At 40.0% G+C, this 24429-nt stretch overlaps 1 protein-coding gene across 1 annotated transcript in view; it reads right to left on the bottom strand.

Moving 5' to 3' along the window:
• Nucleotides 1-3291: 3291 nt before the first annotated feature.
• The window catches only part of LOC137503012 (circadian clock-controlled protein daywake-like), a 73679-nt gene continuing 52541 nt past the window's right edge, over nt 3292-24429 (bottom strand). Inside the window, exons 4-6 of the mRNA XM_068230361.1 lie at nt 7083-7216; nt 5579-5716; nt 3292-3531 (exon numbers count right to left, since the gene is read on the bottom strand). Coding sequence (XP_068086462.1) covers nt 3380-3531; nt 5579-5716; nt 7083-7216 — 424 coding nt within the window. The 3' untranslated portion in view covers nt 3292-3379. The remainder of the gene's footprint in view (nt 3532-5578; nt 5717-7082; nt 7217-24429) is intronic.

Here is a 24429-nt window from a genome sequence, read left to right as displayed (position 1 = left end):
CCTTTCCAAAACTAAATTAATGACATTAGGTAAGAAATCCAAGAGAATTGAATGCCAGCTCGTTAATACAAAGCTGGAACACGTGGACAACTTCAGATATTTAGTATGTTAAACTAGTAGTATTCCTTGTGATATTTTCTTTTCATGGAACTGCTTGTTGTACTCTTGTTGTAGTTGTTGGGTAAATATGTTTTAACTTTACTTTATTATCACATTACTGTCAGTGATCATTTCCATTGGGATATTTCCCAAATTCGATGGATTAGTTTATTATAATAATAGTAATAATGTGTTCTCCACCGGGCGAGTTGGCCGTTCGCGTAGAGGCGCGGGGCTGTGAGCTTGCATCCGGGAGATAGTAGGTTCGAATCCCACTATCGGCAGCCCTGAAGATGGTTTTCCGTGGTTTCCCATTTTCACACCAGGCAAATGCTGGGGCTGTACCTTAATTAAGGCCACGGCCGCTTCCTTCCAACTCCTAGGCCTTTCCTATCCCATCGTCGCCATAAGACCTATCTGTGTCGGTGCGACGTAAAGCCCCTAGCAAAAAAATAATGTGTTCTCCCAGGATGGTAGTATAGTAAGTGAGATTCAATCAAGGTGTAGTAAAGCTAATACAGTGAGCTTTCAGTAGCGATCAACAATACTGTATTCTGTAAGAAGGAAGTCAGCTGCTGACCGAACTATCTGTACACGGCCTGTTTTCAGACCAAGTTTGCTTTACGGGAGTGGAAGCTGGGTGGACTCAGGATATCTTATTCATAACTTGGATTTAGCAGACATGAAAGTAGCGATAATTATTGCTGGTGCAAACAGGGGGGTACTCGGTATGAGGAGATAAAAATTAAGTTAGGAATGAACCCGACTGGTGCTATACGCATAAAAATGAGGAAGATAGGTGTAAACTGCGGGTGCGTTATTTTATTGCTTCTGACGGAGCTTGGAGAATTTACGGGCGCAATTTTTCACTCTTGCTAAAAATAGTAGCCGCATTTTCAGCGAGCTGTGACTGCGTCACATCAGCGCTTAATCTTTCTATAAGCATAGAATGTAGTAGTTACGGGCAGAAGTCCTGAGCTCTTCTCTCAAACCAGTGATAACACAGCCACGTTGCTACTTAAACTGAGGCTGCTGTGAAATGAGCGGTAAAGTGCGGGCATGCGGAGGGAAAGAGAGTGTGTTCGAGACGCAGGCTTGTTTGTGTAATTCATGTAAGTATTTAGCATCTCTAATTCATGTGTACGAAATTTACACAATGAATTCATACTGGACGTCATTGCGGAAGACTCGGGTTCTGTAATTAAGAAAACGGATAACAAATACATACCAAATGAACATGATGATTCTGATGCTTCGGACAAATGAGATGCCTAATATCAAACACGGACATGCGCCACCCCTATCAAAATTGAGTTATGAATATAAAATTATAGTATTTTTAATGCTCTCTATGAATTAGTAGCCCATGACTTTCATAAACGAATATTTGTACTTTATTTTTAACAAAGAAATATGCAATTTCTTTCATAATCGAACACCTCCAAACAGAGTTTCTATCAAAAACGGACATGACCGTTTCAGCCTATCAGATTGCTAAGAAGTGACATCAAACTGGCACGGCGACCATTTGTTAACATTTTCTTGTCGGTGCGTGCTTGGAAGTTTTGTGCTCATGCTTTTTCAGTGTTTTACTTATAACAACATAAGTATTTGGGAAAATATTTTCGTTTAATATGGAAGGCAATGTTTCGAAGTGTCCACCTTAAGTGGAATTTCAAGTAAAGGGAGCTTACTTTAGGCATATTTTTTAATACCGGGTTAAATTTCGGGTTTTCCTCTCCATGCACGGATGAGTGCACTACATGCTTGGAACTAGAGCAATGTATTAAGTTTGAAAATAATGAAGAGGAAAGAACAACCTTAATTTTGAAGAGAACTATCCACAAAAAACAAGCAGAGAATTTTTATCGACAACTGAAGAAAAATAAGAGGACTGTCTTTTAATGTTCTATGTTTGCCAAAAGAACCTTGCTTTGCCAAAATTAAGTGATCAGTCGGCTTATTATTCCAGACAACTTTTCTGTTACAAACTGTCTGTTGTAACAGGCACATCTCAAAGCAAGCTGCGCCCTGACAATGTGTCTGTTTATAAGTGGCTGGAGAATGAGATAAAGAAATGAGAACTGATATTTCCAGTTATTGGAAACTCATATTTGCCGTGAGATAGGACTTTTGAACTCATTGAGAAAGATCTGAAGAAGTTGACGACCACAATAAGTTCAGATGAATATCATGTTAGTTGTTAACAAAGTATAAGATTAAACTTATTTCTTTCATATATTCATTACATTTCTTTTAAAGCAGAAGTTTACTATCGTGCCATCCCGCAACTTTGTTTCAAAAGTGGACAATTACATGGATATTTGTATCAAAATCGGACAAAAGTCAATCTTAGTTTAAAAAATGGACATTGTCATATTTGAACATGTTTTACATTGCCTTAGAATGAAATTCTTAAGTGTCGACAATGGTCTTCTTGTTCATAGGGATGGCAATATGGCACACATAAAGTTTCACACTCGTATCAGGAGGTTAACATAGAGAAACAAAAATGTGGCTCTACTGAAAAATTAACAAAATGGCTTTTGTCCATGTTTGATACTAGGCACCTCAAATTAACCTGTTTCCAGTCATCTGACCGGATCGTCAATAATAAAGGAAGCCACCATCTAGCGGCGAGGATAGGAACTGTGCCGGCTGCCGATGTCTGTCGCACTCTTCTGGGGCAATGATTAATGACTGACAAATAAAATAAAATTATATTGGAGAGTGTTGCTGGAATGAAAGATGACAGGAAAAAAAGGGGATTACCCGAAGAAAACCCTGCCCCGCCTCCACTTTGTCCAGCACAGCGGTGAGAAGTGAATCCTCAAAACAAAAAAGTGCATTTTCAACATTATTTTCTATATTGTGTTAGTTTATCTTGTATTTTATTTCGACAATTCCCTTTTTTGACAAGTGTTTAGTTATATTTATCCCTTTAACTTTCGGAACAGTTGAGGAAATTGCTTAGTTTAACATTTTTAGTAGCATGGTCGTCTTTATATTGTCCGCTAAATTTTTTCAATATTAATATTCCAGAATGCATTACCATACTTGCTTTCTGTAGCACGGAAAATACTTCAAAATTCACTAAGAATGCTGCTTTTTCTGGAGGATGGCACATTAACATATGGCCGTCTTCAATGTGCCAGGAAACTCATGGTACACTGTGATAAAGAAAATAAGCGATTACATTTCCACATCAGTTTATTATTCCTGTGTTAACAGAACAGTGTCTGGGTTTATTTTGTTAACAGTATCCTCATGTTTTGGGCTGCTAATCTGTCGTCATGGCATCGTAAGGGATATGCCCCAGTACAGTTGTCAAAATGCTGTTGATTACTTGTTGACACGCCTCAAATACTTGAGGACCCATGGTCTTGATTATTTCATCCATGTTGTCGTTGATCAGCTTGTTACCTGCTTCACCTGAAACAGAAACGAAATTGTCGAGTAGAAATGGAATCAGAGATACTCCTTTTTGCGGATCATGTTAATCTTTAGACTAATAAATAATTTACAAGATTGTGAGCAACTGCAAAAATACCTCAACAATGTTGTGCAATGTACAGTAGGCAATGGCATGATGATAAACGGGGTTACAAGTCAAGTTGTGAGTTTTACGAATAGGAAATGACCTCTTTCTTTTAGTTACTGGGTTGATGGGGTGAACATTTCTTATAGATGCCACTGTAAGAATCGAGGTGTTAATACAAGGAAACTTCCCCATTGGGGTAATCACATAAACGAGATATTACAGCTCTCTGCACATGTTTATGAGGTATTAAGGATGTAAAAAGATGGTATATAAGTCTCTGGTAAGAACCCAACTAGAATATGGTTCCATTGTATGGCACCCTCACCAGGATTCGAGAACTGAAAAAATCAAAACGAAAGCAGCTCGATTTGTTGTGGGTGTTTTCAGACGATGGAGTAGCGTTACGAAAAGGTTTGCAAAGTTCAGGCACGGCAACTTTGGAGTAAGGAGACGAGCTGCTCGACTAAGTGGTATGTTCTGAGCTGTCAGTGGAGAGTTGGAGTGGAATGACATTAGTAGACGAATAAGTTTGAACGGGGTTTTTAAAAATAGGAATGATCACAATATGAAGATAAAATTGGAACTCATCAGAACAAATTGGAGCAAATATTATTTTATAGGCAAGGGAGTGAGGAATTGGAATAAATTACCAAGGGAGATGTTCAATAAATTTCTAAATGATTTTCAATATTTTAAGAAAAGTTTAGGAAGAGAACAGACAGGGAATCTTCCCCCTAATAGACTGCCGTAAATGGAGATCTATGTTGAATGGTTGAGCTTGGAAATACCAATGGGGTACGATGACCCATAAAGGAAGACTTATTCATTTCTAGGCTAAAACAATGCCATTAAATTAATAAACACGTTTTTCCACTATTACCTAAGTCAGTACCCTTCCGTAGAGGTCAATGGACTGACAAGCCAGCTGGAATCGCGCCAACGACAGAGTGACGCTATCGCAACGGCTTGAATTCTATGCTACAGTGGAGAGCGTCCAATGTTGATTTTGGTTTGTTATGTATTTGGGGATTGTTGACAACAATGCAACGGTTATTTTCAATCTTTTGTTTTCAGTATATTTTAGATTTCAAATCAGTTTCAATCCATTCTGTTAAGATGTCGCAATGAAAAGGGAAGTTTATAATATTAAAGAAAAGTCACACATAATATTATGTTGGTTAGAAAATGAGGAAAACCACTTTGAGGATGGGTCAGGAGGGAATCGAAACCTCCTCTGCTCAGTTGACGTCGAGAGGATCAGTGGGCCCCGTTCCAGCCCTCAAACCACTTTTCACATTTCGTGGCAGAGCCGGGAATTGAAAGGGGGTGGGGGGGGGTATGGGCAGCTAATCACAATAATCATTACACCACAGTTCGACGGTATTGTAAGTACATATGTTCATGCAATGATTTTTGTTGTTTCAGCCATCAGTCCATAGACTCGTTTGTTGCAGCTGTCCATGCCACCTTGTCCTCTACTAACCTGTTCATTTCTACGTAACTCCTGTATCCTACATCTGCTCTAATCTGTTTGTCATATTCATACATAGGTCTACCCCTACCGTTCTTACTCCCCACACTTCCCTCGAAAACCAACTGAACAAGACCTGGGTGTCTTAAGACGTCTCCTATCATTGTATATCTCCTTCTCGTCAAATTTTGCCAAATCTATCTCCTCTCACCAATTCGAATCCGCATCCCTTCATTCGTTATTTTCGATCTATCCATCTCACTTTCAGCATTGTTCCACATTTCAAAACCTTCTATTCTTCTTTCTGAACTACGAAGTAAGTATCGTTCTTTTCAATGCCATGCCAGGCTCCAGATGAAGGTCTTCAAAAACAATTTTCTAATTCCTATATAGATGTTCTAAGTGAGCAAATTATTATCAAAGTGATATTGAAGTGGGATAAATCGGCCGTTCTGCCGTATACTCACCTAGAGGCAGGTTATCCAAGTGAGCTTCTACGTGGGGCGTGTTGTGTTTTATATCTGAAGAGTCGATCAAGATGTACTCCAGGCCATCGTCGTGTTTTACAGTATGGAACTTCAAGGTGTACGTCAGATTTACATCGGCTGTAACAAACACAAATAAAATTCATGGCAGCAGGACCTTCTATATTGAAATCAGATGAGATTTACCACTTGAAAGGCGAAAAGTTTAGTATAAGGGGCGATCAAAAGATTTTCGTTCGACAGTACTCTCCACATCGCTGTCCACAGAGTGTGTAGTATTCTGGCGAAATACCCTTTGGTGAAATGTCATTGAGGAAGTTCCCACTAATGATGAATTCAGTTTTGTGAAGTTCTAAGAACTCTAGAATTTGAAATTTGGAAGACAGCACCCGTGTTGAAGTCCTTGCAGATGTATCTGAATCTAACAACTGTATTTCTAACAAAGGTAGATTTTGCACATCTGAATGGATGCAGGCACTGCACCGAGAACGAATAATTTGGATATGTCTTAGGATTCTGTGATAGAGGAACATTACTACGGAATTCACGCCTTCACATGGTGAGGTCTAAAATCGCTAATGCTTTGCAAGAGAATGGGTGGCAAGTGCACGAAAAAATCCCGTGCGTTTCCTTAGATGGGTATGCTAGAATAGATGATATTATCGCATATTGTAACACCTCTAGGCATGGCGTAATAATTGACCTTTCTTCCCCATTCGAGGTTGGTCTTCAGAAAGCTGAGAAAGTGGACAAAAATGTATATATGGACCCACTGTTAATTATTTCAAAGGCAAATGTGAGCATGCATTGATGTAATAGGTCTACTGATAGGAGCACTAGGTGATATACCTAGATTTTTGTTAAGGAATTTTGAAAAAATATTACATTCTAACTTCAGTACGATAGTCCTCAAGAAGAGCTGTCAGATTTTGTATCACCATCACAATCCACACCTATAGATGTTGTTTGAAATGTTGTATCATATTATAATATTTTTAATATTATATTTGAAATGCTTATTAAAAATGATTTGTGTGTAAACTTAATCGTTTGGGGCTACCTCCGTTGGGAGGCTGTTTTGTGAGGTAAAAGAAGTTAGGCTCGTTACATTCACTTGAATGATAGGCGGGTACAGGCAGGAGTTTTAAATAACCGCCTGCATTCTATATATGTAATGTATCGTTGAATATGCAAGCAACACTTTCGTAATTTGGAATTTCTGTATGACTATAAATTAATGAGTTATTAAACTTTATTAAATTGCACCCTGTTACGTAGCGTGTTTAGTCAAATTACTGTTTGTTTCACATCCTAAATACAGCGCATTATAGCACTCCTTTGCAAACCAGTGGTTAGGCAATCCATTCATCATCAGTGCATGCGGGACATCTTAAACGTAGAAAGTACGGAGCTGGCGGGCCAGCTGGCATTAATAGACGAGGGGAGTATAAAACCAATTAAGCTACAGATAAAGTTCGTCACTTACTCAGATTAATGTTGCAGTTTCCTTCCCCAGTTAGAGGAATTTTTGCAATCTCACCATCCATTGAATAATGGCCCACTATACGGCCAAAAGGTATTGTGATCATCACCTCAAGAATGTGTCCATCGAAGTCCAGCCTGTAACAAGAAAGATGTAAAATAAATGCACTTTGTAAATAATCCGATAATTTTTTTATTTAGATGAAGTATATTCTGTTCAGCGTCGACTTACATAAGAAGAGTTGAGACTGAAATGTTATTTTTTTACCCAAAGTAAATATCGAATTTTCAATTTTCACCTAAAAATATCCCCAATTCCTCCTCTTTAAAATCTCGTTATCTTTTTTTTCTATTTGCTTTACGTCACACCGGCACAGATATGTCTTATGGCGACGATGGGATAGGAAAGGCCTAGGAAGTGGAAGGAAGCAGCCGTGGACTTAATTAAGGTACAGCCCCGGCATTTGCCTGGTGTGAAAATGGGAAACCACGGAAAACCATCTTCAGGGCTGCCGACAGTGGGGCTCGAACCCACTATCTCCCGATTACTGGATACTGGCCGCACTTAAGCGACTGCAGCTATCGAGCTGTTCCCTAACGCTGTTTCTGAAGCCGTCATTGCCAGATTTAAAGGGTAGTGTTTCGACGTATATAGAGCTATATCACGCCCCTTCCTCTCAGGCTGTCAGACAAAATTAGCTTAAAAGTTATTTCCGACTACCATTTCAATAATACCACTGGAATATATTTACCTTGTAGTTGTCCAACGCTGTGCGTAAAGACATCTGAGTACGGCAGTTTTAAAGCAAGTATACTTCTTAAAACTTCAATTGCTTCTATCTACTTTAAAATACGTTCAGCTCTTTGCAATGCATAACATGCACCTTACGGCAGAGTTCTTACCGGATTCACCTGAACTTTTCAGAGAATCTTTGAATATGTACATAAATTAAAAATAGTTCTGCATTTGATTATCAGTCTGGATTCTTAGGCAGTAATTGTTTAGAAAGAAAACTTACTGAAGTGAAGTATATGCTACGCTGCACAACGGTTATGCTATGAGCTTTGCATAAAAATTAGGCGTACGGTAGGTGAGAACCCCTAGAATTTATGTTACTCTTGATACATTATTGAAGAGCGTGCTACACGGAAATTCCTGCTAACAAAATTAGTTTACATTCTAACGCAGGGCCTCTCATATTTTTATTCCTGAGATAGCGCGAAACTAGATGTTTGCCTATTGATTGGACAATGAAAAAGTGAAGAAAGTTATATCTCCAATAGTCTTGAACTGACTTCAAAACTAGAAGTTTTCTTTAATACATGGGTATTTTTTACAAGTCTGCAAGGTTATATCCAAGCAAAAAACTGTGTGGCAAGGAGCATTTTCCAGTAAACTTATAAAAAAATATGTTGTAATATCTTTACAACCAATTAACTAATCAGCTCCAAATTTTGTGCGGGGCTATATCAAATTAATGCGTGCTTGTGTTTTAAATTTGGTTTTTGTAAGTGGTAAATTGTAGAAGTCAAAATTTGAGAGATGGCTCCCCTTAAGTTTTAAGGTTCCTAGTCTATCGAATACAAAATACAAAATTATGAAAATACTATAACTAGAGTCTGGGTTTTAGGCAGTAATTGGTTAGAACGCAAACTTACTGAGTTGAAGTATATGCTACGCTGCACAATGGTTATACTATGAGTTTTGCATAAAATTAAGCGTACGATAGGTGAAAACCCCTAAAATTTATCTTACTCTTGATACATTATGGAAGAGCGGGCTGCATGGAAATTCCAGCTGTCAAAATTAGTTTGCTTTCTAACCAAGGGCCTCTGAAAGGCCCAAAATCTCACGCGTGCAAACCTAGGCGCAGAGGTTCTGTGCACCGTGCATCGATCCCACTCGGCTCAAATCCTTATGGATGATGGAGCCCAGCGGAGCAAGTGAGGAAGGGGGAGACAGGTGGAGCGAGCGAGGCAGGCGTAGGAAAAGAGAGGTAGGGCGCTATTGGTGAACATCAAGGAGTGGGGGATTTGCACTCTGGATAACCTAGCGAAGTCGTCTTTTGCACCTTGCGCCGTGCAATGCACCGGTGCATGCACCCTGAGTGTTCCTGTTCTAACCTGTTACTCCCTAAACATCCGATGTCTAACTATAACATATGTGGCAAAACAGTATACTTGAAATGTTATTTAACTGTGGTGGTAAAGTTTGTGTACCATTGCGTGGCACCCTTATTCATGACGTTTCTTAATATAATTGAGCATGCTGATGAACAAAGGTTTTTACAAAAAAATCCTAAATTAGTTTCGACAGACTGAAAAACTAGGAGTTATAGATTACCTGGGTAGAAACTGAAAAAGAAAAAGACTTCCACTCTAAGGGAACCGTGAAAAATGAAACGACAGAAAAATGTAACTTCCAATGTGTTGTTTCATATCTCAGAAACTAAATGAGAAATTTCCTTGAACGTTCTTTTAATATATTTATAATACATTTATTATTATTTGGGTAGAATATGAAGATTCTATGCATAATATTTAGAGTGAGAAAGAACATTATATAAATAATACTTTAAAAAATATTATTAAAGTTTCCCTCAACTGATGTACCTTTTTCTGACAAAATACTCAAAGCAGACCCAAGAACCTTTGCAAGAATAATATTAAAACCTTTTCCGAGCCATTAAAGTAATATGATTGTTCTGTTATTTACAAGAGTTGAGAAATTATTTTTTCAATCCTAGTTGAAAATTGAAATTTTCTTGTAAAATTTTCAGTACTCTTCAAGCTGGCCTACATGAACTAATGAAGATATCTGATTAAACTGATTTCCGCAATCAGATCTATACAGTGTCTAAGAGGCTACTAAGTTTCAAATACATTGATGTGATAGTTCCTGAGTAAAAGGCACACCAAATATTTAAATATATATGACCTACGGAAAGTCCAAAAAGTACGTTTAACTTGTAGCTGGCATATGGAGCATGCAAATTTATGTTTACACCTTATTTTATTGCCTCAAGTATAACTTCAACACAGTAATTGATACAAAAACTTCTTCACGAAAGATTGGAGATTTTTAAAAATGAAAAGCGAAAATTCATGTTTTTCAGCCTATCACACTTCCCGGTCCCCTTAAAAATTATTTGGTTTCTATTCTGTTTTCCTTTCTCTACACTCTCATTATGACTACGCAGGATGAGCGCCTTAACGATTACGGCCACTAGGCGGGTGTGCAATAAATAAATAAATAAATAAATAAATAAATAAATAAATAAATAAATAAATAAATAAATACACTCGTAAAATTTCGACCTGTTGAATTGGTGTTCGCCTCTGTGGTGTTATGGTTAGTGTGATTAGCTGCCACTCCCGGAGGCCTGGGTTCGATTCCCGGCTCTGCCACGAAATTTGAAAAGTGGTACGAGGGCTGGGACGGGGTCCACTCAGCCTCCGGAGGTCAACTGAAGAGAGGTGGGTTCGATTCCCTTCTCAGCCATCCTGGAAGTGGCTTTCCGTGGTTACCCACTTCTCCTCCAAGAAAATGCCGGGATGGTACCTAACTTAAGGCCACGGCCGCTTTCTTCCCTCTTCCTTGTCTATCCCTTCCAATCTTCCCATCCCTCGCAAGGCTCCCTGTTCAGCATAGCAGGTGAGGCGGCCTGGGTGAGGTACTGGTCAGCCTTCCCAGATTTATCCCCGACCCAATGTCTCACGCTCCAGGACACTGCCCTTGAGGCGGTAGAGGTGGGATGCCTCGCTGAGTCCGAGGGAGAAACTGACCCTGGAGGGTAAACAGATAAAGGCCATTAAAGGGATATATTTCTCATCTCTCAGTCAGGCGGACAATGTGGAATGAACGAGAGAAATTTGAATAAGAAGGGTGCTAACTAATTGGTGAGTTGAATTGTGTATCGCTCGTATCTAGACACAGAGATCAAGTGCGAGCTTGAAGTATTGCGAAAGACCCACGTTACCGAGAGACACAGTCTTAAAGTCAAGGACTTGGGACTATCTAGGTCACTTTATTCAATCTATTTATTGCCCACTACTCGACCTACCTGAACTGTGTCGGTTTGCAAGGCGCAGTTCAAGGATTATCAGCTATAAACCAGGGAATCACTATCGGTTTTATTTCACTTTCAAGATCCTTGTTAACGACTGGCAGAGTTGTTCTGTTGCCAATAAAATGTGTCTATAAACCCTGCGTATGTCCATGAGTTTTGAAATTCAAATTGAGCTACCTATAGAAACACAGTCGCCGTGCTTAGTGGCTCAAACGGTAGAGCGCTGGCCTTCTGACCCCAGCTTGGCAGGTTCAATTCAAGTCAATTCAATTCAATTCTGACTTAGCCTCGTGTGAAGATTTACTGGCACGTAAAATAACTCCCGCGGGACAAACTTCCCGCAGCTCACCGCCTCCGAAAACCAAAAGAGTAGTTAGAGGGATGTAAAAATATAATTATTATCACTATTAATAATATTATTAGAAACACAGTCCATATTAGGTAAAGATAAGTATCTTTGTTAGGACAGCTTTTTGGAATTGAAATCCATCAAAAATAACACACGAAGTACGTCTAAAATGTTCGGTGAATCATACACAACACGACGAAGCAGAAATCACCTTCAAAGTAGTCTCCATTTGTCACAATACACTTTTGGAAACTGGTAGCCATATTTTCTTTGTGAATCGATCAAAGCACTAATGTCGTCGCACGCCCTTGGATGTCCAGCATGTCAGCAAAATGTTTGCCTTTGACAGTTCCCTTAAGGCGGGGAATCAGAAAGAAGAAGCCTGCAAGTATCATATCCGGAGAATACGGAGGGTATTCAGCATGTGGTGTCACATCAGGAGTTCCTGACTATCCCGAACGCATTTACACCATTATCGCATGCTTCTGCGTCACCGTTTTAACCCTAGACTTGCATTCCTTGTCAAGTACATGGAATGAAAAATATTAAGACGATTTTAGTGTTTGGGTATAACGCGTATATCGCAGAGGGTATTTAGAATAGTGGCAGCCTACTGCCAATTTGTTCCCAATTAGTAAAAGAAAATGTTTACGCGTTGCTGTATGACACGAGTCTCAACATGCACTACGTTCGACTGGCAGCAGCATAATAATTAGACCTCAGAATTTTGGGCAGTAATCGGTTAGAATGCAAACAAATTTGGTTAATAGGAAGTGTTGTGCAACCCGTTCTTCCATAATGTAGCGAGAGTAACATAAATTCCAGGGGTTGTGATAGTTACTACCCCTTACATGTATAAGAATAAATTGACCTTTCCAATACAATATATCAAATAAATGATATTACATAAATCTTGGCACTAGTTTCAGCAACTTAGTGGTCATCTTCAGCCCAATAAAATTAAAATTTAAAAAAAATCATGTGATAACTAAAATATATGCATACCAGACAAAAACTATGTTGTAGGAATAATTATAATATTATATCCTAAAGGCAAGGCCTTGTCGTTGCAACCGCATTTGTCTCTCCTCTGCTGAGCGTTTCAGGTCAACGTACTTTTTCAAATTCAGGCTGTCCATCACGGAATCCAGATACGTATTCATGGGCTTTCTCTTCCCTTCTTACCTTCCAGCATAGTCGTGAAGAATGTGCTATGTCGAAGTGTGTGGCCAAGCAATTTGGTTTTCCTCTTTTCTACATTGTTGATCAATTCCCTTGTTTCACCTACTTCCTTGAAGACCCTATTGCTTGACTTTTTCTTTGTCCAACTAACTTTCAGCATCCTCCTCCGTATTCACGTTTCACCGGGCGAGATGGCCGTGCAGTTATGGCCGCGCAGTTGTGTGCTTGCATCCGGGAGATAGTGGGTTCGAATCCCACTTCGGCAGCCCTGAAGATGGTTTCGCGTGGTTTCCCATTTTCACCCCAGGCAAATGCTGGGGCTTGTCTTAATTAAGGCCACGGCCGCTTTAATCCCAGTCCTAGCCTTTTCCTTTCCTATCGCCGCCATAAGACATATTTGTATCGCTGCGTCATAAAGCCAAACGTAACAAAAAAAAAAAAGAACTATAATAGCTGTTGACTTTGTACAAATGGCAACTGTTGTACCTAATTCAACCAGAGGCACGGGATGACTTACTTACTACCTTCTCCATACCACACCTCGTGGACCTAAAACAGGTTCCGTCTTGCGCCATTTGTAGAAACGAATCTATTGTACCCGTTGACTTGCTACCTCTCCCATGCCATTGGCATGAACGTTTACAACGTTCTCCATGAAAAAAACTAAATTTCGATTTGAGACAGGAGAAGTGCCATCCGATTTTCGGCAGAATATCGTTATACCTATTCCCAAGAAAGCCAGTGCTGACAAGTGTGAAAACTACCGCACCATTAGTTTAGTATCTCATGCCTGAAAATATTTGACACGTATTATTTACAGAAAAATGGAAAGAAAAGTTGAAACTGAGTTGGGAGAAGATCAGCTTGGATTCAAAAGAAATGCAGGAACACGTGAACAAACCTGACTTTTCGTTTGATCTTACAGGATGGACAATGAGGCCAAGCCCACGTACATAGTGTTCGTAGATCTAGAAAAGGCATTTGATAATGTTGATTGGACCAAGCTATTTGAGATTCTGAAGGTAATCGGGATTAGATACGGAGAACGAAGAATTATCTACAGTCTGTATAAAATTCGGTCTACCGGGTGAGTTGGCCGTGCGGTCAGGGGCATGCGGCTGTGAGCTTGCATCCGGGAGATAGTGGGTTCGAATCGCACTGTCGGCAGCCCTGAATATGTTTTTCCGTGGTTTCCCATTTTCACACAGGCAAATGCTGGGGCTTTAAGGCCACGGCCACTCCCTTCCATCTCCTAGGCCTTTCCTATTCCATCGTCGCCATAAGACCTATCTGTGACGGTGCGACGTAAAACAACTAGCAAAAAAAAAAAAAAAAAAAGGATCAGTCTGCAGTGATAAGAATCGAGGGCTTTGAAAAAGAAGCAGCAATCCAGAAAAGAGTGAGGAAGGTTTGTACTTTGTCCCTCGTTCTTTTTAATGTTTATATAGAAAAGGCAGTAAAGGAAATCAAAGGCGAATGTGGGAAGGGAATCACAATCCAAGGAGAGGAAATCAAAATCCTGAGATTTGCAGAAGATATTGTTATTTTATTCGGGTCTGCAGAATATCTGGCGAAGTTGCGGAATGGTATGGACAGAATCTTGCGTAGGGAGTACATGATGAAAATATATAAGTACAAAAACGAAAGTAATAGAGTGCAGTCGAACGAAGTCAGGTGATGCAGGAAATATTACATTAGGAAATGAAGTCTAAAAGGAAGTAGCTGAATATTGTTACTTGGGTAGTAAAATAACTAGCGATGACAGAAGTAAGGAGGACATAAAATGCATTCTAGCACAAGCAAGGCAGGCCTTTCTTAAGAAAAAAAATTTGTCCACTTCGAACACTGATGTAGGAATTAGAAAGATGTTTGTGAAGACTATCGTCTGGAGCGTGGCATTGTTTGGAAGCGAAACATGGACAATAACTAGCTCAGAAAGAAAGCGAATAGAAGCTATTGAAATGTGGTGTTACAGAAGAATGCTGAAGGCGAGATGGATAGATCGAATCACGAATTAGGAGATACTGAATCCATTTTGTGAGAGGAGATCGATTTGGCTAAATTTTACCAGAAGAACAGGTACAATGATAGGGCACATTTTAAGATACCCAGGACTTGTGCAATTGGTTTCTGAAGGAGGTGTAGGCGGTAAGAACGGTAGGGGTAGATTAGAAGAGATGTAGGATATAGTGGTTACGTAGAAATGTAAACGTTAGCACAGGGTAAGGTGGCATGGAGAGCTGCATCAAACCAGTCTAAGGACTGCTGTCTCAAACAAAAACAAGTAACCTTTCCCATGCCAACGCCCCAACTACTTTTAAAATTATTTCCATACATTTTTCACCGAAGTCCCAGTCTCATCCATGGCTGTGACAATATGGAAGCTGCTGGGGTATGGGTGGTGCTGAGTAATGGCATTCAGAGCACGACTAGTGCATCTGAGTGTTATGAAAGGTGTTGCTCATAGGGTCAGTCATGCTGCAATAGCACTTTCTGACCCAGTGAGGAAAGCAATGGCAAACTACCTCACTCCTCGTCTTGCCTAGTACGCCTCATTTTGGTGCTGCCATTGGTTTTTGCGGTTTCCTTATAACCGCATAACCTTTGGTGGTGCTATTTGAGGATCCAACCAGCCTCTGGGCTGATGACCTAACAGACAGACAGACATTTTTCACTTCCATTAAAATTATGAATATTATTGTAAAAGTGTTCTGCACCTGCGGCGTATTGATTGTGTTGAACGTCCTTGAAATGTTCTGAATATCGTTGATCTAATATCCGACCAGCCCTTCCTGATCCATCATATCTCAATTTCATTACAATCTCTGCGTGTGTGCGTGGAGGATAGGGTGGCTTGAAGAGCTGCATCAAACATGTTTATCGACTGATGAATCAATCGCCAACAGCATATTAGTGATAATTTGATTTTCCCCAAAATGATTTTTTTTTCCTTACAGATCTTCAATTCTTGCAATTTGTGTCAAAGTGTAGAATCAAGAGAAAAAAAAAAGATCAATTCTGAATAAATATTTTCATCTGAACCAATATACATTTGTAAGTCCTTGATTATTGAGTTCGCCTGAATGAAATAATTTCGATTTATTTTTCCTCAAAACGTAGTCTATATTTCTTGAGTTCTTTGTTAGTACTCCCAAAGTCTCATTTATGCTGCCAGTTTTGGAGGAGAGGGTTCGATTCCTGGTACAGTCACAAATTTAATATTGGCAGGAGAGCTGCTTTGTGGTTAAAATGGTGCATGCTGGTCACCTATGTTCGCGGTGTCCCTGTAAAGGGTTGCACTACCTCCGTATGAGGGCAAGATTTCACGATTACATAAGTGTTCAGATTCGTAGAATAGTTGATGAATCCTTAAACTTACCAGTTGGTCAAATACGGAGAGAATCAGAAACTTCTGCGACAATTTTGAGGACCTCTGCGTTGAGCCTGACATACTCTGCGGCGCAATATTGTGCACCAGTATGGTTGAACAGTGCCCATGTACACCAATGCACATAAATGGTGTCCCGACGTAAACAATCAACACTGCCCCACTCCAGTACTGAAACGGAGGGGAGGGAGTAAAGGAGTAGTGTTGAAGCCACTTCTGTACAGAGAGGAGGGGAAGGGAGTGAACGGGTAGTGCTGAAGGCGCAGTGTGTGTATTGTTATACATCCGCCACTGTACCTATTTCAATCACACCAGTCTTGTAGCGGGCTGTCTACCTGCAGAACTGCGTTAAGCGAGGAGGTGGGGGAGGCCATGTTTTGTTTATATCGGGACACCATTTCTGTGCATGCGTGTACACACAATTGTCGTCCAATTGCGTACTATTTCAGGAACAATCAGGTCTACACCCGCCATCTGGCTGCGTGTCCTAAGTCACATAAACCCAAACCCCATGGCGCAACAGCCCTGAAGGGCCATGGCCTACCAAGCGACCGCTGCTCATCCCGAAGGCCTGCAGATTACGAGGTGTCGTTTGGTCAGCACGACGGATCCTCTCGGGTGTTATACATGGATTTCTAGACCGGGGCTGCCATCTCACTGTCAGATAGCTCCTTAAATGTAATCACGTGGCTGAGACCTAAAGTCACTTACCACTCCCATATAATTGAAGAGAAAAGCATTGATTAGGGAATATAATAAGATCTTAGAATACTTACAACAAAAAGTGCTTATCAAGGAAACTTAAAATAAAGCACTACAACACAGTAGTGAAACCAGAATGCCTTTATGCCAGCGAATGTCTAGCACTGAACTACAAGCTTGATAAATTAGAAATATTAGAAAGAAGAATTATAAGGAAAATATTAGGTCCTCCAAGAATTGCAGAATTTTGGAAATTAAGAAGTAACAATGAAATTTACCAGAACGTAGAAAACATATCAGAAACAATAAGAAAAAGGAGATTGCTATTTCTTGGACACATTTACAGAATGGATGACAATAGACTAACTAAACGAATCTTCAAGTACCTTTGGGAAAAGAAATCAACTACCACCTGGATTCAAGAAGTCAAGAAAGACCTGGAAAGGAACAACATACGAGAAGAAGAATTATTGGAAAGAAAGATTTTTAGTAAGAAAGTCTTACAAATGGAAGGATTCCAAGGGAGGAAGGAAAAGAAAACAGGCACAAAGTGGACTGAAGACAGGAAAAAGAAACACAGTGAAACAATGAAAGAATACTGGAAGAAAAGGAAAGAACAACTAAGGAGGAACAATTGAAATTGTAACGTGGTCCTTAGAAGGCCGGAACGCAAGAAGAAGAAGAAGAAGATCTTAGCAAACCCTGCACTACCACAGCATTCTGATATTCCTGACCTCCTTTCACACTTGGAAATAATACCACTAGAAGACTGATTCCTGGAGGAGAGAATGGCTTCACAATGTTCCAGAAACATTTCGGCTGGGCTTGATCCTCCACGCAAGGTATGGACAACACTCAAGCGGTAGAGAACAGGGCATGGAAGATGTGAAGACTCACTCTTCAAGTGGTGAGTGCAATCCTCACCCTGGCGCACCACGGCAGTCCATTCAGTAATAGAGCTTACGGAGGAGAGTATGAGGAATTCCTAGTGGCAACCTCGAATACCATACATCCAAGAACTAGATGTTTGTTTGTAATATAGTGATGAATGTAATTATGTTTCTCAGAATGTATCCAAAAAGGCATGTGTGAGCTTGCGTCCGAACCCCACTGTCGGCAGCCCTGAAGATGGTTTTTCGTGGTTTCCCGTTTTCACACCAGGAAAGTGGTGGGGCTGTACCTTAAATAAGGCCACGGTCATTTCCTTCCCACTCCAAGCCCTTTCCTATCCCATCGTCGCCATAAGACCTATCTGTGTCGGTGCGACGTAAAGCAAATTGTCATCGCTTATTATTATTATTATTAGCGTATGGTAACGTACACAAAACAATACAAAGATTAAATATAAATGAACAGTAATCACAAACCATTATATACATAATTATAAGATATACACATAACATTGAAAAACAATCATGCAAGCAAAAGGGTTCAAATATTTAGATCCAAATTCTCTAGCCATTGTATGGCCTCAGCAGAAGCCACCACAAAGTCCTGGCTAGATCCAGCGAATGCCCTTCCAATGCATTCGGTGACGATATGGTCGATAGTCTGTTTAACTGCACCACAGTCACAGGCTGGGGAAGATCTCATACCCCATTTAAACATCATTGAACCACATCTCCCGTGGTTAGTACGGACTCTGTTGAGGGCTACCCATGTCTTGCTGGAAGATTCTTATAATTGAACAATGCCCGCCATTGAGTCGGAGCTACGCTGTTCCACGCTTGTTGCCAATCTGCTTTTGGATTGAAATCCCTTCTAACAAGTTCCTGTGCTGTTTGAATAGGAGGAGATCTTGATTTGAGGCGGCTGAATCTGACGTTAACATCTTCATGGATGGGGAGATCAGGATTGGTTAATATCTTGCTGTATTCTCTAAACAAGTTGTTCAATCTTCTAATTCGCTTTGGATATACAAGGCGTGATCAAAAAGTTTCCGTTTGAGAGCGTTGTTGTAGCGGACATGTAGGCAAACGGGGTTCGAAATCAAAATCTCCCGAATGCAAGCTTACAGCTGCCCGACCCTAACCGCACGGTCAACTGGCTCGGTCACTTTGTCACCCCTTAGTTGACTGAGGAGTTTTTGTTTTGATTTTGTTTCGGTATTTGGTCAACTATAAACGGCATAGGACGTAAGGCTTCTTGTCCATTCAGTTCTTCCCGAAATCTCTTCATTATTTCGCTTCTCATCTTTCACTCCTCTTCCGAAATGATGCATTCGGCGCTCTGTTTTTGTGGTTCCTCTTCAAATGATTTTAGACTGCCGACTCTTCTTCTGAACTCTCTTACATTGTGGATCATCTCTAGTGTAATTCAGGCTTCTCATGCATCCCTGTTGACCTCTTCTACCCACTTGGAAGTGGTGGAATAGCCTGTCTTCACAATGCTAAATTATGCCTAACACAAGGATTATTTTCTCATAAACCACTGCAGCCCCAGACCTAAATTTTTGACATTTCATGTAAACATTTATGTTGTCTGTACAAAAACAATACTTTTCTTTATTAGTGCTATCCCTTTACTGGCGGGACGTAGTGTTTACAGTGCACTAAGTCTTCTGGTTTGGGCTAGAGCAATTTTGTTACTTTCATTGATCTGTCTCTGTCTTATCCTTGGCTTTGACAATATGAAAGTGACTGAGGTATGAGTGATGCTAGTAATGCCATTCCTTACGCAGCCAGTCCCTGCTATGAATGGTGTGAAAATATTGCTCATAGGGTCGGTTGGTGCATGCATTTCAGTGGGCTTGGCAGACTGATATGTAATAGCAACTTCTGGCTCGGTGAGGAAAGCAACGGGAAACTACCTCACTCCTCATTTCCGTAGTACGCCTTTTCAGTGATGCCTAGACCATCTATGACAGCTGATGGCGGAACTGTTGAGGATCCAACCAGCCTTCGGGCTGATGACAAAACATACATACATACATACATCCCTGGGTGAGATATTAATTTGTTTGCAGACATGAATTTTCAACACTTTTTTAAAACATTGTCCTTCTAAAACTCTCATTATTGAACATGTTCTGATATTTTCAGAACAATAGAGTAAGTAGAATCTGAGAAAATATTCCCTGAATATGAAAATTGTAAATTTACGGAAAACTGAGCTCACAGTTAAAACATCTCTGTTGCATAATCGCCCGCCTCTGTGGTGTAGTAGTTAGTGTGATTAGCTGCCATTCCGGAGGCCGACGTTCGATTCCCGGCTCTGCCACGAAATTTGAAATGTGCTGCAAGGGCTGGAGCGGGGTCCACTCAGCCTCGGGAGGTCAACTGAGTAGAGGTGGGTTAGATTCCCTCCTCAGCCATCCTGGAAGTGGTTTTCCGTGGTTTCCCACTTCTCCTCCAGGCAAATGCCGAGATGGTACCTAACTGAAGGCTACGGCCGATTCCTTCCCTCTTCCTTGTCTATCCCTTCCAGTATAACAGATGAGACCGCCTGGGCGAGATACTGGTCATTCTCCCCAGTTGTACACCCCGACCCAGAGTCTGAAGCTCCAGGACACTGCCCTTGAGGCGGTAGAGGTGGGATCCCTCGCTGAGTCCGAGGGAAAAACCGACCCTGGAGGGTAAACATAAGAAGAAGAAGTTGCATAACCTCCACTGACAAATTTATTGATTCTTTGCAGTCTATTTTGCGTTGCACTGACACGGAGAGGTTTTATGGCACAAGTCAAACGAACCTTCGATTCCTTTGCAAGAGAACTCACACACTTCAGTGGATAATTCTCAATACTATTAATTCTTATTGCCCCTGTCAACCCGAAACTGCGCTTTGTGAATTCTTCAGTCACGTTTACCGATATTATCCGCAAATATGTGCGAAAAAAGCGCATTAAAGCTGATTCATAGTAATATGTCAGAGAATTGCAAAAGTAGAAGACATATTAGCAGCGCATATGAAATTACACCGAGAGCCGTATGTGTGAAAACCCTGGCTTATTACACATTCTGTCGAATTCCTAAACCTAAATCATCGCCGTTCTTCTCTCAATCCTGCCGTTTTTCACTTCCTTGTAGTCTTAATATCCCATCAGGTTTCTCTTCGACTCGTTGGCTTAATGGTCAGCGCACTGGCCTTGGTTTCAGATGGTCCCGGGTTCCATTATCGGCCGGGTCAGGGAATTTAACCTTAATTGGTTAATCCCAATGGCACGAGGGGTGGCGTATTCAGCATTAGAAATCATCCTTGGTACTTTAAGGTAATTAATTTACAATAAACCTGTCTAATAAATTTAACTGGTTTGACGCGGGATTTTCTATATTAGGCGTTTTATTGCTTAGATTATAGCTATCATTAAGTTGCCGAGTGCGATGAAGTGAAGAGTATTTCAAATTCTTGTAAAGTATTATAGCATATAATTTGATTAAATTTATAACTGATAATAATCCTAAATTATAATTTTTCACCGCGATAAGATGTACGGAGTGTTTCCTATTATTCTGGTTCACCTTGAGTTGTCCCGCCATGTTACCGCGCACTTCTGGAAGAAGTTGCATGTTCATAAAAACTAATTCTGCAGTGCGTAATTTGCTCGTTCTTTCATACATCATTATGCTCTTTCAAATTCTTCACGATTACTTCATTTTGCTGCGTGTAATTATCTGTTGGCTGTATAAAAGTAGTACTGGTTAATTCCACACGATATAAACACCTGTGATTTTCATTAATCACTGATGTATATTTACAACATAATGCTGAAACGAAGGATGATATTGTATAGTGAACTGACACTAGGGACACGACGAAGACTCAACGCGGTGAATTTGGTCAAAACTAGCAAAGACTGCCAGAAACCGGCCCTCTTACACAGATAACACACACATATAGACTCAAAGAAATAAAAATAGAACAGGCATAAGAGCTAAAACATAAATCTATTATGAAGAGAAAATCAAAAAGGTCGCATAGGCGAAACAAGGGGGCCAACACTCAAATAGATAATATTAATCATACGTGGCCCATAATCATAATACACAAGATTCACTGTTTATCGCAATTTCACACTCGTTTACTTTAATCAAAAGACGTGATGAAAAGTTAGGTACGAGGGCTTGGCATCTACCATCATTAAATTAAGAACTTAAATTCAGGTGGGTACAAAGTATTTCTTTTATGCACATCAGGTCTAAACAACCATAAGTTTACGGAGAAACAGCACCTTATCAGAACATTCTCCCTTGCCTTTCATAAGGTAAGACGTAACGCTCTCAACAATAAAAAACCTACGTCCCCGAGAATACAAGATCATTGAGTAAAAAGCTTAAAACAGGAGAAGAGGGAAGGGTGCACCGAGCTCATAAAATTAAAGCGAAGAGAAAAGGGGAGGTTACCATGGTTTCACGCCAAGCAACTAAGATACAATAGAAAAGCGCCCCGTAAAGAATAAAACAAATTAAGCGAGAAAACAGGTAAAGAAAGCCAATCACGGCAATATGAAACGAACAATAAATAAGTAAATTAGACACAAAAGGTATCACGGATCCAAGGTTCAGAACCACACACGCTAACACAGAGACCATAGAGGTGAGGTTGCCGAATAAAGGGACGTATAAGAACGTCAACACACAGCACATAACAAAATAATCAACCGCTATCGAGCTCAAACAGACAATACGAACCAGAAAGTGGTCCGTCTTAGAGAGACGGAGTGTCTCCAACACCAAATCACACAGAAACCAGCCAATCGCCCTGTTAGCTTGTATACATACCACGCAAATGTGGTGGAAATGAAATATACAGAACAAGTGATAAAATAATACAACACGAGTTCAAGCGGTATGTTAAAGAAACGACATGAGTGAAAGGTCTCGGACGACACACAGCAAACAATCCCATACACACACACACGAATCCGTGTGACATAGCGGATCGGTATAGGAAAATACCGAAAGAAGCGTGTAAAAGCAAAGTTAACGCACAAATAAATTACAAACACATGTAATGAGAGAAACCTTTCTAACCCAACCATCGAAGCAACAATAAAACTAAGAGAAGATAGAAAAATAAATACCTCAGATACAGAGGAAATTAACATTCTAGAAAGGCCGAGAATCGTACAAAGACATCTTGTATCTGTTAAAATATCTTTTATACGCCACAAAAGAGACTTGGAAATCGAATGCTTCCATCTTCTCAAGCCAAAACTCCCCACACGACCAACCAGAAAGATAACCCAACAAGACGGGGCAGAAAATAAATGCTTTGACCTATGCTAACGCATGAGATACCATCTACCGGAATAAGGAAAGATTACGTAGTGGTAACAATACAGGACAGGGAAGAGTATCAGTTCACAATAAATACAATAGTTCGTTAGGAACGTGAATTCATCAGAACATGCAAACGTACCATAAAATTGTACGGTGCGGTTGAATGGACACCTAGTAAGAACGGATTACAAACGCCTGACTAAGATCTTCAAATATATGATTGCGTTAAGAAGGAATGGAATCCGATTTCGGGTGAAAAATTCAAATTTCGTTTTTTATCTTAATTGTTCTCTAAACATTCCTCTTTGAAAAGATACCTTGAACATGACTCTAGAGTAATTGTAACTGTTCATTTTTCCATTTAACGGAAATGGGGGCATGACATTATGGCCGATCCCATAGTTGTCAAATTTCATTCGTGACTTTAAACCTCCTACATTTCAATGGGATGTTATTATGTTGTGAAAGAAAGGTTGATTTTAACAGTTGGTACCGGGCATTTGATGTTATTCTTTTTTATCTATTTATATTCCTTGGATATATTTATGCTTGGTGTGAATGTTCTGTGTGATACATTGAAGCATTACACAGTTAATATCAATAGTAAGAAAACGAAAATTTCAGTTGTGAGCAAAGACGGCAGGAAAGTTAATACGAGCAACAGAATAGGAAATTCCAAGATGGAACAAGTGGAACATTTCTGTTGCTTAAGAAGCAGCATAACTGAAGTCAATATATGCAACAAGGATATCAAAAGAAGAATTATTCTTGCGAAACAGGCCTTTCCGAACAAAAGAAGTCTTTTAAGAAATACCCATATAAGTTTAGAAACAATAAAGGCTTTTGTAAAATCCTTTGTCTGGAGCGTACTACTTCACGGTTGTGAGAGCTGGACTACTGAAAAGAAGGAAAGAGGTTCATTGGAAGCAACTAAAATGTGGATCTGGAGGGAAATGATGAGGACCTGCTGGCCTAAAAAAAAGGACGAATCGAGATGTTCTGAAGGGAATAAATGAACAAGGGAGAATGATAAACGATATGAAAGGAAGGAAGGAAGATGAAATTCGTGGGTCATATCCTGAGACATAATGACTTCATAGCAAACGTCTTTGAAGGAGAAATACTGAGGAAAGTTAGGAAGAGGAAAATCAAGGAAGACATACATCGAGGAAGTGAGAAACTTGATGCATGTAAAAACTGCAAGGAAGTGAACGCCAGGATTGAGAGGAGAATTGTTACAGTGACAGGAAGAAGGAACTGACATATTGTGTAATAAGCCAGGGTTTTCAAACACACGGCTCTCGGTGTAATTTCATATGCGCTGCTAATAATTCTTCTTCTTTTGCAATTCTCTGACACATTACTATGAATCAGCTTTAATGCGCGTGTTTTCCAAATATTTACGGATAATGTCGCTAAACGTGACGAAAGAATTCACAAAG

Source organism: Anabrus simplex, chromosome 14 (assembly GCF_040414725.1).
Source record: "Anabrus simplex isolate iqAnaSimp1 chromosome 14, ASM4041472v1, whole genome shotgun sequence".
In the NCBI taxonomy this organism is placed as follows: domain Eukaryota; kingdom Metazoa; phylum Arthropoda; class Insecta; order Orthoptera; family Tettigoniidae; genus Anabrus; species Anabrus simplex.
Note: the sequence above shows the minus strand (reverse complement) of the source record. Positions and strands in the feature narration are given on the sequence as shown.